This window comes from Macaca thibetana, chromosome 1 (assembly GCF_024542745.1).
Source record: "Macaca thibetana thibetana isolate TM-01 chromosome 1, ASM2454274v1, whole genome shotgun sequence".
In the NCBI taxonomy this organism is placed as follows: Eukaryota; Metazoa; Chordata; class Mammalia; order Primates; family Cercopithecidae; genus Macaca; species Macaca thibetana.
Window position 1 is genome coordinate 8,704,642 of NC_065578.1, and position 14,357 is coordinate 8,718,998.

The following is a 14,357-nucleotide window of genomic DNA, read 5'->3' on the forward strand; positions in this document are numbered from 1 at the left end:
TTTTTGTTTTTTTTTGTTTTTTTTAATTGGTTTTGTTTTGTTTTTTGTTTTGTTTTGTTTTGATACAGGGTCTGGTTCTGTCGCCTAGGCTGGAGTGCAATGGCATGATCTCAGCTCCCTGCAATCCCCACCTCCTGGGCTCAAGCCATCCTCCTGCCTCTAGCCTCCTGAGTAGCTGAAAGTACAGCCGCACACCAGCATGCCCAGCTAATGTTTTTGTATTTTTTGTAGAAATGGGGTTTAACCATGTTGCCCAAGCTGGCCTCGAATTCCTGAGCTCAAGTGACCCACCTACCTCAGCCTCCTAGAGTGCTGGAATTGCAGGCATGAGCCACCATGCCAGGCCTAGAAAGATATTTTAGAGAACTTAAATTGGCATTTTACAAAAAATTTGCATCTCCTACTAGTCTGTAAGATGTACACACCATTTTTGTTTGCCATTTGTTACTCCAGATACAAGTGTGACCAACCTGTCTGAATATTTATAGCTAATTATTTCTAGACCCCGAATAGAAAATGTTAAAGTTGCTTTATACAAGGAAGCCGTTTCTATGTAATACAGAGCTCTGAGGAGGAAAGGCAGAGTTCCAAAACAGGTTGCTCTTTGCTTAAAGATAGGCCAGTAGTGAGTTACCATAAGCTAACAACTATTAATCCGTTTTGTAACTTTTGCAAAGTTAACTTAGAACCCTTGATAAATAAAGCAGACCTGAAGGAAGTTCTTAAAAACAGTGTCGGCCGGGCGCGGTGGCTCATGCCTGTAATCCCAGCTCTTTGGGAGGCCAGTTAAATTATTTCTGGATCTGAGGCTTATAAATTGAGTTTTAGGACAGTTATAATTTTTGGTAGGAATCACATTAACACAGATATCAACAGTACCATCTAGAGGTTGAAAAGACTAGAAGGGATTCCAGAAAATCAAGAGAAATTTATTTTAGATCTAGCAATACCAATAGATGTTACAATTGACGGGGAAACTGAAGCTTCTATTTGCAGGATAGAAATGTAACTGCTTCCGGCTGGGCACAGTGGCTCACGCCTGTAATCCCAGAATTTTGGGAGGCCAAGGCGGGTGGATCACGAGGTCAGGAGATTGAGACCATCCTGGCTAACAGGGTGAAACCCCATCTCTACTAAAAATACAAAAAATTAGCTGGGTGTGGTGGCAGGCGCCTGTGGTCCCAGCTACTCGGGAGGCTGAGGCAGGAGAATGGCGTGAACCTGGGAGGCAGAGCTTGCAGTGAGCTGAGATCGCTGGAGTGATCACTGGAGTGCCCATTGCACTCCAGCCTGGGCAACAGAACAAGAATCTGTCTCCAAAAAAAAGAAAAAGAAATATAACTGCTTCCTACTGTCTTTTTATTAGGCCATTGAAATCCTGATTTCAAAGTTTATTGTATGATAATAGACATCTTTAATAAGTATTGACTATGTACAGTGTTGACCTTTACTGTTTTTTTTTTCCAGCTTTTATCACAAATTCCTTAATGAATCCTATATGGATGGTTAAAACCCGAATGCAGCTAGAACAGAAGTAAGTTATTATTTGTTCCTTCCTTAATGAAAGGATTTTTGGGATTTTTTTTTTCTTGCCCGAATTCCCCCACATCTCTAAGGAATGAGATATACAGATTCCTTAGCTATCCCCCTCCTCGTTTTCTTAATTTAAGTGCATGCAGGATTTCTTTTGCATTGAGGTTTGTGTTGTGAGCATCATTGGAAGATGAGGGCGACAGAGATGACAAACGGGAAGGAGGGGATTTCTCTGGTTGCGTTCCCTGATCCGCAGTCCCGCCTGTTGTCTCAGAGAGTCAGTGACTGTCTCTCCTTTGCAGACCCCATCCCAGTTGAAGTGCTGTGGGTTCTCCTCCAGATGGTCTCCCTCTCAAAAGGGAAGACAGTAAAGGCAGAACTTTGAGTGTCCTCGGACCTCAAAGGGCTAATTTTAGTCTCCAAAGGCCCTAAACTGTAATAGGCTTCTGCCCTCCAACTCCAGCCAGGGGTTTGTAACATTTTGTAGGGCTGTGGATTCCTTTGGTAGTCTGGTGACACCTGCAGTCCCTTTTTAGAATAATGTTGTTTTTTGGGTGTTTTTTTTTTTGTTTTGTTTTGTTTTTGAGATAGGGTCTCACTTGCTGCCCAGGCTGAAGTGCAGTGCAATCTCAGCCCACTGCAATCTATGCCTCCCAGGTAGAATAATGTATTTTTTTTCCCTTTTCTTTTCTTTTTTTTTTTTGAGACAGGGTCTCATCTATCACCCAGCCTCAACCTCCCAGGCTCAAGCAATCCTCCTGCCTCAGCCTCACCTCCTCAGTAGTTTGAGATCACAAGTGCATGCCACCACACCCAGCTAATTTTGTTTTTCTTATAGAGATGGATCTTGCCATGTTGCCCAGGCTGGTCTCAACTCCTGGGCTCAAGCAATCCTCCTGTTTCGGCTTCCCAAAGTGCTGGGATTACAGGCGTGAACCACCACACCAGGCCTTACAATAAGGTTTTTAAAAATATACTTATCAGTGATATAGTAGTATGCCTCTTTAACACATTAAATTAACAAGATAGTAGTCCAGTAACTGCCATAATTTCTAAGAAATGATAAACCGTGTCCTGTGATGTTTTCAACAAATATAATGTGACATGAAAATATTTCTATGTGTGTCAAATCACAGGTACTACTACTAGTACTACTGTGGCCTGTTTATTTACATTTGTAATAAATACGATTAATCCAAGCTAATGGAACCTGGCGTAAAGAGTGTTTTAAACTTATAATCAATAAAGCTAAGTTTCATCTAAGTTGTAAAAAACCCTAGCTGAAATGAAATAAAGTACGAAGGTAGCTTTAATACTTCTGAAGACACAATAGCTAAGACCCAAACTGGGATTAGATACCCCACTATGCTTAGCCCTAAACTCCAATAGTTAACAATTTAACTTTTGGATTTCGGTTAGGGATTAGGGTTAAAGATGCCATTTTCTCCCCAGTCCAAGTGAACGAACTACCAGCATTCTATTAAGAACCCCTGTATTACTGTGTTGCCTGGAAATGTGTACACTGGAAACTTCTAGCCAGTCCACTCTGATTTTCAGCTGCCTCTAAAGAAAGGAGGCAGGCTGGACGTGGTGGCTCATGCCTGTAATCCCAGCACTTTGGGAGGCCGAGGAGGGCAGATCACAAAGTCAGGAGTTCGAGACCAGCCTGGCCAACATGGTGAAACCACGTCTCTACAAAAAACACAAAAATTAGCCGGGCATGGTGGCATGCACCTGTAATCCCAGGGAGGCTGAAGCAGGAGATCGCTTGAACCCAGAAGTTGGAGGTTGTAGCTGAGATCGCACCACTGCACTCCAGCCTGGGGGATAGAGTGAGTAAGACTCTGTCTCAAAAAAAAAAAAAAAAAAAAAAAAAAAAAAATGGTTACTTCTAGGGAGCTGTAAGGCAGAAAGTGTGGTTGGCGTGTAGTATGTGCATCTGCTCCGAGGAGAAGGGAGTTATGGAAGAGTAAGGCTGGAAGAGCAGAGGAACCCAATCCTTCCCAGGCCTGAAAGGGAATTTGGAGTTGGACTTTGAGGGCAGTCTTGGGAAATGGAGGATGGAAGTAGGGGGTTTTCCAGGGGACATTCAGCAGCTAAGTTTGGAGACATTTGAAGTTGCCACAACTTAGGTGGGTGTTTTTGGTGTCTAGTGTGAATAGAGGCTGCAATGCTGCTAAACATCCTACAAGGCACATGACAGCCTGCTTCTCCCCAAACTGAATGATCTAGCCCCAAATGTGAATAGTGCCAAGGGTGAGAAACTCTGGATGTTTTGTTTTGAGATGGAGTCTTGCCCTGTAGCCCAGGCTGGAGTGCAGCGGCGCATCTCAGCTCACTGCAAGCTCCGCCTCCCAGGTTCATGCCATTCTCCTGCCTCAGCCTCCCGAACAGCTGGGAATACAGGTGCCCGCCACCACGCCCAGCTAATTTTTTGTATTTTTTAGTAGAGACAGGGTTTCACCATGTTAGCCAGGTTGGTCTCGATCTCCTGACCCTGTGATCTGCCCGCCTCGGCCTCCCAAAGTGCTGGGATTACAGGCACCCAGCCTCTGGATGGGAGTTGCGTGGTTGGATTTGTGTTAGAAAGGTCACTGCGACTAAGGAGCGGGAACAGTCTATGCGGAGATAATAAAGGGAGAGAGGCCAGTTGAGACTGAGTGAAGCCCAAGGGCCCCAGGTCTGCACCTGCTTGGAGGGGTCTGTGACGTGTGACCGGTGCACAGCTGACTACGCTCATCCAGTGGCTCACTCCTGCCTTGCAGCCAGGCAGTTCATAAATGCTTTACGTCCTGGGGTAGGAGCCTCTAAACCTGAGGCTTTTCATTTGCTGTTTTATTTTGATGTTTTATGATTTTATAAATTTAGCAATAATTAGAATCTATTTGGAGATGAGTGCAATCAGAAATCTAATAAGTAGCCTCACCAACAGGTTGGAATGTTCCTGTTTTTCTTTTTTTTTTTTTTTTTTTGAGACGGAGTCTCGCTGTGTCGCCCAGGCTGGAGTGCAGTGGCCGGATCTCAGCTCACTGCAAGCTCTGCCTCCCGGGTTTTTACGCCATTCTCCTGCCTCAGCCTCCCGAGTAGCCGGGACTACAGGCGCCCGCCACCTCACCCGGCTAGTTTTTTGTATTTTTTAGTAGAGACGGGGTTTCACCGTGTTAGCCAGGATGGTCTCGAACTCCTGACCTCGTGATCCGCCCGTCTCGGCCTCCCAAAGTGCTGGGATTACAGGCTTGAGCCACCGCGCCCTGTTCCTGTTTTTCTTTCTTATTATTTATTTTTTTGTAGAGATGGGGCCTCACTACATTGGCCAGGCTGGTCTTGAACTCCTGGCCTCAAGCAGTCCTTCCGCCTCAGCCTCCCGAAGTGCTGGGATTACAGGTGTGAGCCACTGCGCCTAGCCCTTGTGATCGTCCTTTACCTTTAACTTAGTCCTGTTTTCCACTGAAAGCATTCCCTGTGTCTCACGGCCTTGTGACTTAATCTAGCAGGTGTACCATGGTCAGCTATCTGGATTGTTCTGATTGTTTTGCAGTTGTAGTTCCTCTGTGATGAGCCTTACTGCTGCCTGCAGCTCTTTCTAAAATTAGGTCAAATGTTAATGTTTTTATGAACATGTTTCTATGACTCTTGATACAGATGTAGTGAGTATTCTGTGGGCCTGTCAGATGTGCCAGCTAATTGGTCTGGCCTCAGTGGGCTGGGGGTCATCTGACAACAGTACAAAGATACGTGGGAAAAACTCTTCCTCAAACCATGTTTTTCCTCCACTGTCACATCACAACAGTCATTGACACAGAAGATGACTTCTGTGACCAAATGTGCAGGGGGGTTTTCCCACACACTGAGCAGTGGACACCAGCTGGGTGTCCTCTCGTTCAGTTCCGACACTGTCTACCAGGCGACAGCCCCATAGATTGGGGGCTTAGCCCCCAGGACTGCCCACCCCCCACCCACCCACACACCAGTTGCATGTCTGGGCCTCCAGAGCTTCTGAACGACCAGCTTCAAGTTGGGGTTCCCATGCTCCTCTCTTTGGATTCTATTAATTTGCTGGAGTGGCTCACAGAACTCAGGGAAACACTTAATATTTACTGGTTTGTTATAAAGGACATCGCAAGGATACAGAAGAAGAAATAGGTAGGGCCAGGTACAGAGTAAGGGACGTGGAGCTTTCATACCCTCCCCAGGGGCCACCCTCCAGGAGCCTGCATGCGATCAGCTCTGAAAGCTCCCTGAACCCTGTCCTCTTGGGTTTTTCTGGAAGCTTCATGCCAGCAGCATTCCTTCCCCCAAGGGATAGAAGGGGACTCTCATGGAGTAAGATCAACAGGGTAGGGACATTAGAGGATGGCCTTGGGGCAGGCGAAAGGAGATTGAGGGACTATCAGAGGCTGCCCCTGTGGCCTCACACACCCCACACTGTAACAAAAGACAAGGGCTATGAGAGTTAGGAGCCAGGAATGAGGATGAAAACAGGTATCCTAACACCACAAGGAAGACCCATTCTCCTACTGTGTGATAGCTCTGTGTTCCGCCATGATGTGTCTCTTTAACAGCCTGTGCTGGTCTCTTTTATGCAGAGTGAGGGGCTCTAAGCAGATGAATACACTCCAGTGTGCTCGTTACGTTTACCAGACTGAAGGCATTCGTGGCTTCTATAGAGGATTAACTGCCTCTTATGCTGGAATTTCCGAAACTATAATCTGCTTTGCTATTTATGAAAGTTTAAAGAAGTATCTGAAAGAAGCTCCATTAGCCTCTTCTGCAAATGGGACTGAGAAAAATCCCACAAGTTTTTTTGGACTTATGGCAGCTGCTGCTCTTTCTAAGGGCTGTGCCTCCTGCATTGCTTATCCACACGGTATGTTTTGCTTTTGTTCTTCCAGAGCAGTAAAACAGCTGTCAGGTTTGTCATTTGTGGGTATATCTAGACTTCTGTGGCACATGCTAAGGCACAGGATCCCTGCAGGTAAGGTCAGTGAGTACGAGGGAAACGGCTCTAACCGCATGGACGGAGGTCACGTGAGGGGTGGGAACTCGACCTTACTCAGCTCCAGCTGATTATAGCCAAAACTTGCTGTGCAGAAACGCAGGCCCTGGGTTGCTAAACTTCTGCTGTTTTCAAGGAAGCTAAAAATCTGGATTGTATTTAATATTCCTTGAATCAAAATAATAATATGGGAGCCAAACTTAAAAATCACTCAGCCTCGGCCGGGCATGGTGGCTCACGCCTATAATCCCAGCACTTTGGGGAGGCTGAGGCAGGTGGATCATGAGGTCAAGAGATTGAGACCAGCCTGGCCAACACAGTGAAACTCCATCCTTAAGAAAAATACAAAAATTAGCTGGGCATGGTAGCACACACCTGTAGTCCCAGCTACTTGGGAGGCTGAGGCAGGAGAATTGCTTGAACCCGGGAGGTGGAGGTTGCCGTGAGCCGAGATCAAGCCACTGCACTCCACTCTGGTGACAGAGCAAGACTCTGTCTCAAAAAAAAAATAAAAATAAAAATCAGCCTTCATTTCTAATGGAGCCTTAAGTAAGGCTACTTTGGGTAAGTTTATTTTTTTAAGTTATGGAATTGTTGACCTACTGGCCTACTTGTTTTTAAAAATGCTTAGTTTATTGTGCCATGAAAAACAGGGTTTATTTTCATAAGCCTACTTACTGTCAGCTATGACAAATGAATACAGTCAACTCAGTAACAGGTGCTGAGTCCCCCTTGTGTCCTGGGACACTAAGCTGACCCCAAAGGACATGTGAGGAAAGAGGTCAGTGATGCCTCCCAGGGTCTGAGGTCTGTGTGAGGGCAGAAATGATGAATGTCCAACTGTAGGTGTCTGGGAAGGAGGCCCAGGTGGGCAAAAGCTAGCAAAAGGAGAGGGTGGCTTTTGAGCCGGGCGGAGTAGAAAATGTTTCCAGGAGGAAAAGAAAACTGAAAAGTATAAGAAAAGAATTCATTGAAGATATTGCCATACTTCATACAAATTACACCTTCAGTGAAATTAGCATTTGCTTAATTGGGAGTAGAAAACCGTGAATTATTTTAACATTAAGTCCCATTCAAACTAAGCTTTTCTTTTAACACCCTCCCCCCACTTTTTTTGTTTTTTGAGACTGAGTCTTGCTCTGTGTCCCAGGCAGGAGTGCAGTGGCGCGATCTCGGCTCACTGCAAGCTCCGCGGTTCACGCCATCCTCCTGCCTCAGCCTCCTGAGTAGCTGGGACTACAGGTGCCCACCACCACGCCCGGCTAGTTTTTTGTATTTTTTTAGTAGAGACGGGGTTTCACAGTGTTAGCCAGGATGGTCTCGATCTCCTGACCTCGTGATCTGCCCACCTCAGCCTCCCAAAGTGCTGGGATTACAGGCTTGAGCCACCACGCCCGGACTTTTTAACCCCTTAAAAGTTATTTTGCTGTAATCCCAGCACTTTGGGAGGCCAAGACGAGAACATCACCTGAGAAAAGGAGTTTGAAACCAGGCTGGCCAACATGGCGAAACCCCGTCTCTACTAAAAATACAAAAATTAGCCAGGCATGGTGGCGGGTGCTTGTAATCCCAGCTACTCAGGAGGCTGAGGCAGGAGAATCACTTGAACCAGGGAGGCAGAGGTTGCAGTGAGCCAAGATCGTACCCACTGCACTCCAGCCTGAATGACAGAGTGAGACTCTGCCTCAAAAAAAAAAAAAGTTATTTTGTACTTTTGTGTATATGTAAGCGTCAATAGTTGACCAAATCCTAGAGTTGGAAATGGTTCTAAAAAGAACTTAATTTTTCATTATCTCTCTAGGTATATGACTTTCCTGTCCAAATACAGCTGAGGTGGGAAACAGACATAGTTGTAACCTTGACAATTTTATTTTATTTATTTCTTTTTTGAGACAGAGTCTTGCTTGCTCTGTGGCCCAGGCTGGAGTGCAGTGGCACGATCCCGACTGCAACCTTCACCTCCCGGGTTCAAGCGATCTTTATTCCTCAGCCACTCTAATAGTAGGCGTGCACCACCATGCCTGGCTAATTTTTGTATTTTCAGTAGAGACGGAGTTTCACCATGTTGGCCAGGCTGGTCTTCAACTCCTGGCCTCAAGTGATCCGCCCACCGCTGCCTCCCAAAGTTCTGGGATTACAGTGTGAGACACCGCAACCGGCCTAACTTGACAGTTTTAAAGTTGCGTGCTGTGGATTCTTTCCCCATTTAATATGTGGAGTAAAGTAGGTCTTTCTCTCTCTGCAGAAGTCATAAGGACAAGGCTCCGGGAAGAGGGCACCAAGTACAAGTCTTTTGTCCAGACGGCGCGCCTGGTATTCCGGGAAGAAGGCTATCTCGCCTTTTATAGAGGACTCTTTGCCCAGCTTATCCGGCAGATCCCAAATACTGCCATTGTGTTGTCTACTTACGAGTTAATTGTGTACCTGTTAGAAGACCGTACTCAGTAACATGCCAGAAAATTGTGCTCTAGAAGAATAAAACTGAAAAACTCTAGAGAATTTTTCCCCCATTGATGTTTAGAACGTTTGAGACTGAAACAGGAAAGGCCATAAAGTATCTGGCTAATATCACCTGTTGGACATTTCCTTTTGGATTCATGCTTTCTGGAAGGTTTAAATTCATTAACGTTAATAGTTAATTATAACATTTTTTTTAACTTAAGAGGATTCAGGGTTAAGCACCAACTAAATTAAATCATGCTATTTAATTTAAGTATACATTTGGCTTGTGTCCTCTTTTATGCTCACTGTAATATGAAGGACTTAAGTAGTTCAGATAAACATGCCCTAGAAATGCATAGAAAAATGATAAAGTCAGAATACAACTTGTTTTGTAATCTGACTTTAAGATCTTGCACTGCTAGATAAGGAAGAAATGTCACATTTTGGCTGGGTGCAGTGGCTCACGTCTGTAATCCCAGCACTTTGGGAGGCTGAGGCAGATGGATCACCTGAAGTCAGGAGTTCCAGACCAGCCTGGCCAACATGGCGAAACCCTGTCTCTACTAAAAATATAAAAATTAGCCAGGCGTGCGCCTGTAATCCCAGCTACTTGGGAGGCTGAGGCAGGAGAATCACTTGAAACCCCCAGGGGGCGGAAGTTGCAGCCAGCCAAGATCGTGCCACTTTACTCCAGTGTGGTTGACAGAGCGAGACTCTATCTCAAAAGAAAAAAAAGCGTCACATTTTGATGGTGGTGTGTGGACCAGGACAAACTTCCCAGCAATTTTTCTCCTTCATACATTTCTGATTACATGCAGATTGATCATCTAAGCTTTCAGACTACTGAGATGAATATATATAACTTTCTGACACTAAATATTTTAAGCTATAAAAAATTTCCTGAAGTTATCCTCTTCTCCCTACTTTGAACCAAAGGCAAGAATTTTTAAAGAACTGTTTATCAGTGGCCTGGCTCCTGGATATAGTTTCGGAAGTTAAGACCAGTTACCTTGTTAAGTGTGTGACAGCACAGCTGACCTGTTTGGCTGTGAATCCAGAATGTGATGAAGAACAGTCATTCCCACTGAGGTCTTTAGCCCTATTCTTGGACCTCTGCTTTTGCAGAAAAGGAGCACAACATAGGACTATGGCTCACCCGTCAGAGAGCTCACCTTTATTCTGATAGAAAGCACTGGGATTATTTATCCTAGTTCAATGTTAAAAAAAAAAAAAAATTTAACCCCAGCACTTTGGGAGGCCGAGGCGGGCGGATCAGGAGGTCAGGAGATCGAGACCAGCCTGGCTAACACGGTGAAACCCCGTCTCTACTAAAAAAAAAATACAAAAAAATTAGCCGGATGTGGTGGCGGGCGCCTGTAGTCCCAGCTACTCGGGAGGCTGAGGCAGGAGAATGGCGTGAACCCGGGAGGCAGAGCTGGCAGTGAGCCAAGATCACGCCACTGCACTCCAGCCTGGATGATAGAGTGAGACTCCATCTCAAAAAAAAAAAAAAAAAAGGGTGTTACCCCCTTGGTTTTAAAGCAAATTTAATGAGGGAAGAAAAAGATGATACTAAGAAGGCAAGTAAAGCCTGTAGTCTTCCCATTAGCTGTCACTGGAATTTCAGTATATTGTACATGAAGGTGGGTTTTCAATCGAATGTCTAGAAAGATACTCATTTCTAATACCTATGCACTGTAGTTTCAGGTTTACTTGCAGACATTCTGTTAGGGTTAAGAGGAGGATATTTCCAAGTTATATTTAAATCGAGTTTACTTTTATTCACCTTTATATAGTCATAAAGGAAGTTAACTGGATTCTTGACTCTCTAGTATAATTGCTCCAACAACTATATAGAAGTCAAAATGAGTGACTTTAGTGAAGCTTCTGTACTTTACAATACATGATAGGAATGCTATTCCAGAAGTTTTGTTTTTGAGATGGAGTCTCGCTCCGTCTCTCCCAGGCTGGAGTGCAGTGGCACGATCTCAGCTCACTGCAGCCTCTGCCTCCCGCTTTCAAGCAATTCTCCTGTCTTAGCCTCCTGGGTAGCTGGGACTACAGGCATGCACCACCACACCTGGCTAATCTTGTACTTTTAGTAGAGATGGGGTTTTACCATGTTGGCCAGGCTGGTCTCAAACTCCTGACCTCAGGTGATCTACCTGCCTCGGCCTCCCAAAGTATTGGGATTACAGGAGTGAGCCACCATACCTGGCCCGCCCTACACCCCATGCCCTTTTTGTTGTTACTGTTTTCAGACAAGGTACCACTGAGTCACTGAAGCTGGATACAGTGGCAAGGTCATAGCTCACTGTAACCTCAAACTCCTGGGCACAAGGGATCCTCCCACCTCAGCCTCCCAAAGTAGCTTGGACCACAGGAAAGTACCACCATGCCCAGCTAATGTTTTTTCATTCTTTGTGCAGACAAGGTTTTGCTGTATTGCCCAGGCTGGTCTTAGACTACTGGCCAGAAGCGATCTTACCTCCTCAGCCTCCCAAAGGACTGGGATTACAGAGTAACATCTTATTTTAATATTCACATTCCTATTTTAGTATTCATATTCGATGATGGCACTTAGCAACATCCTCCTATATCCATATTAAAACCCGTTTTCCAAGATTGTATCTAATATGAAGGTGTAAAATTGCTTTGTTTTCACTCATTCTTGAATGAATAAATTAGATAGTAACTAATTATAATTTTAGTTTTCTGCTTCTCCTGCCCCAGAGCATGGAAATGCAAGCTGCTTAGGCACCCAAAGTAGGAAAGAAGTGATGTTTCCTCTATAAGCTTTACAGTTTAAAGCTCATTAGCTTTAAACATGGGAAATATCTGTGGTTTTTCTCTTAATTTTTGTGAGTATATAGGAGGTGTATATATTTATGGGGTACATGAGATGTTTTGATGCAGGCATGCAACGTGAAATAAGCACATCATGGAGAATGGGGTCTCCATTTCCTTCAAGCATTTGTCCATTGAGTTGCAAACAATCCAGTTACACTCTTATTTTGAAAGGTACAGTTAATGTTGGGGCTGGGTGGTTCACGCTTGTAACCCCAGCACTTTGGGAGGGTGAGGCAGGCGGAGGATCGCTTGTACTCAGGAGTTCGAGATCAACCTGGCAACATGGTGAAACCCTGTCTTTATCTAAAAAAAAAAAAAAAAAAAAAGCTGGGTGTGGTGGTGGTGTGCACTTGTGGTGTCAGCTGCTCCAGAAAATGAGGCAGGAGAATGAATGACTTGAGCCCAGGAGGCGGAGTTTGCAGTGAGCTGAGATGGCACCATTGCATTACAGCTTGGGTGACAGGAGTGACCCTGTCTCAAAAGTACGGTTAAATTATTATTGACTGTAGTCACCCGGTTATGCTTTTTTCTTTCTCTTTTTTTCATATAAAGATTTTTTTTCTTTTTTGAAACGGAGTCTCGCTCTGTCGCCCAGGCTGGAGTGCAGTGGTGCAATCTCGGCTTACTGCAACCTCCGCCTTCTGGGTTCACGCCATTCTCCTGCCTCAGCCTCCCGAGTAGCTAGGACTATAGGCACTCGCCACTACACCTGGCTAATTTTTTGTATTCTTCAGTAGAGACGAGGTTTCACTGTGTTAGCCAGGATGGTCTCGATCTCCTGACCTCGTAATCCGCCCACCTCAGCCTCCCAAAATGCTGGGATTACAGGCGTGAGCCACCGTGCCTGGCCAAGATTTTTTAAATAAAAACAATTTTTTTTTTTTTGAGATGGAGTCTGGCTCTGTGGCCCAGGCTGGAGTGCAATGGCATGATCTCGGCTCACTGCAACCTCTGCCTCCCGGGTTCAAGCAATTCTCTTGCCTCAGCCTACCAAGTATCTGGAATTACAGGTGCCCGCCAGCACACCTGGCTAATTTTTGTATTTTTGTATTTTTAGTCACCATGTTGGCTAGGCTGGTCTCAAACGCCTGATCTCAAGTGGTCTGCCTGCTTTGGCCTCCCAGAGTGCTGAGATTACAGGTGTAAGCCACCTCACGGTAGCTCACACCTGTAATCCCAGCACTTTGGGAGGCTGAGGAAGGAGAATTGCTTGAGGCCAGGAGTTCAAGGCCAGCCTGGGCAACATAGGGAGACCCTGTCTTTACAAAAAGTTAGTTGAGCATGCACCTGTAGTCCCAGCTACTTGGGAGGCTGAGGTGGGAGGATCCCTTGAGCCCAGGAGGTTGAGGCTGCAGTGAGCCATGGGATCATGCCACTGTACCCCAATCTGGATGACAGAGCAAGAGGGGCATCTGAGCCTGTAGAATGGTCTGACTCCAAAGTCAAGACCTGACAAACCATTTCATTCCATTTACTTAAGAATTACAGATCCATGGATGATACCACTGATAATGCACATAACAGAATTGGCCACATAAAGATTCCTTTGGGTGGGACATGCAAACAATCTTCCTTGGGAAGCAAATGGTACTTAAACACAATTGCTGTTTTGAGGGAAGATAAACCTTAGATGATTATTTTGTTTGCTCATGGCTGGTGAAAGCATCAAGACTGCATGGAAAGGCTTTTGCTGGGATACTCACAAGAAAGGAGGTCCAGACCCAAGTGAACCTCCAGGTTTCCTGTCTGCTTCACTCTCCAGTCCTCTTTCCCACCTAGTGAATGTGCGTGATTCGGGTGTGGACAGAGGAACTGGCTGCAGGAGCAAAAAAATATTTGCCCTTAACCTGTCACTACCCACAAAGAGTTTACAATGTTAACCTCCGGAAAAAAAAAAAAAGCAAACTTGTCAGAACAGTGGAACATAGTGTGTAATTAGATACAAATATTTTCTGTTTACTTTTTAAAAACTAGTAATTTAGCTGAAATCAATAATGAAACACAGTGACTCTTCCTCTCAAATCTCCCACCACCAGGTAGTCAGTTTGCAGTTAAGCGTTAACTATCCTTCACTTCCTACAAGCACATAAGGCTTTATTTAAGCTTTGAATATTATTTAAAAATCAATCTGCATGTTGCTTTTTTCTTTTTAATTTTTTTTCTTTTTTTTTTTTTTTTTTTTTTTGAGATGGAGTCTCTCTGTTGCCAGGCTGGAGTGCAGTGGCACAACCTCAGCTCGCTGCAACCTCCACCTCCTGGGTTCAAGCGATTCTCCTGCCTTAGCCTCCCGTGTAGCTGCGACTATAGGCGCGCACCACCACACCCAGCTAATTTTTGTATTTTTAGTGGAGACCAGGTTTCACCATGTTGGTCAGGATGGTCTCGAACTCCTGACCTTGTGATCCGCCCCTCGGCCTCCCAAAATGCTGGGATTACAGGCATGAGCCGCCATGTGCACGGCCTGCATGTTGCTTTTTTGTTGTCGTTTTTGTTTTTTCGAGAAGGAGTCTCCCTCTGTCACCCAGGCTGGAGTGCA

The 14,357-nt window shown here is 45.2% G+C and overlaps 1 protein-coding gene across 2 annotated transcripts in view; it reads left to right on the plus strand.

Annotated features, from left to right (window-relative positions):
• SLC25A33 (solute carrier family 25 member 33) overlaps window positions 1-9,247 on the plus strand; it is a 45,109-nt gene extending 35,862 nt beyond the window's left edge. For both annotated transcript variants that reach the window (XM_050788845.1, XM_050788847.1), the window contains exons 5-7: window positions 1,468-1,534; window positions 6,120-6,400; window positions 8,775-9,247. In XM_050788845.1, the coding sequence (XP_050644802.1) occupies window positions 1,468-1,534; window positions 6,120-6,400; window positions 8,775-8,977 (551 nt within the window). In that variant the 3' untranslated portion in view covers window positions 8,978-9,247. The remainder of the gene's footprint in view (window positions 1-1,467; window positions 1,535-6,119; window positions 6,401-8,774) is intronic.
• Window positions 9,248-14,357: the final 5,110 nt, after the last annotated feature.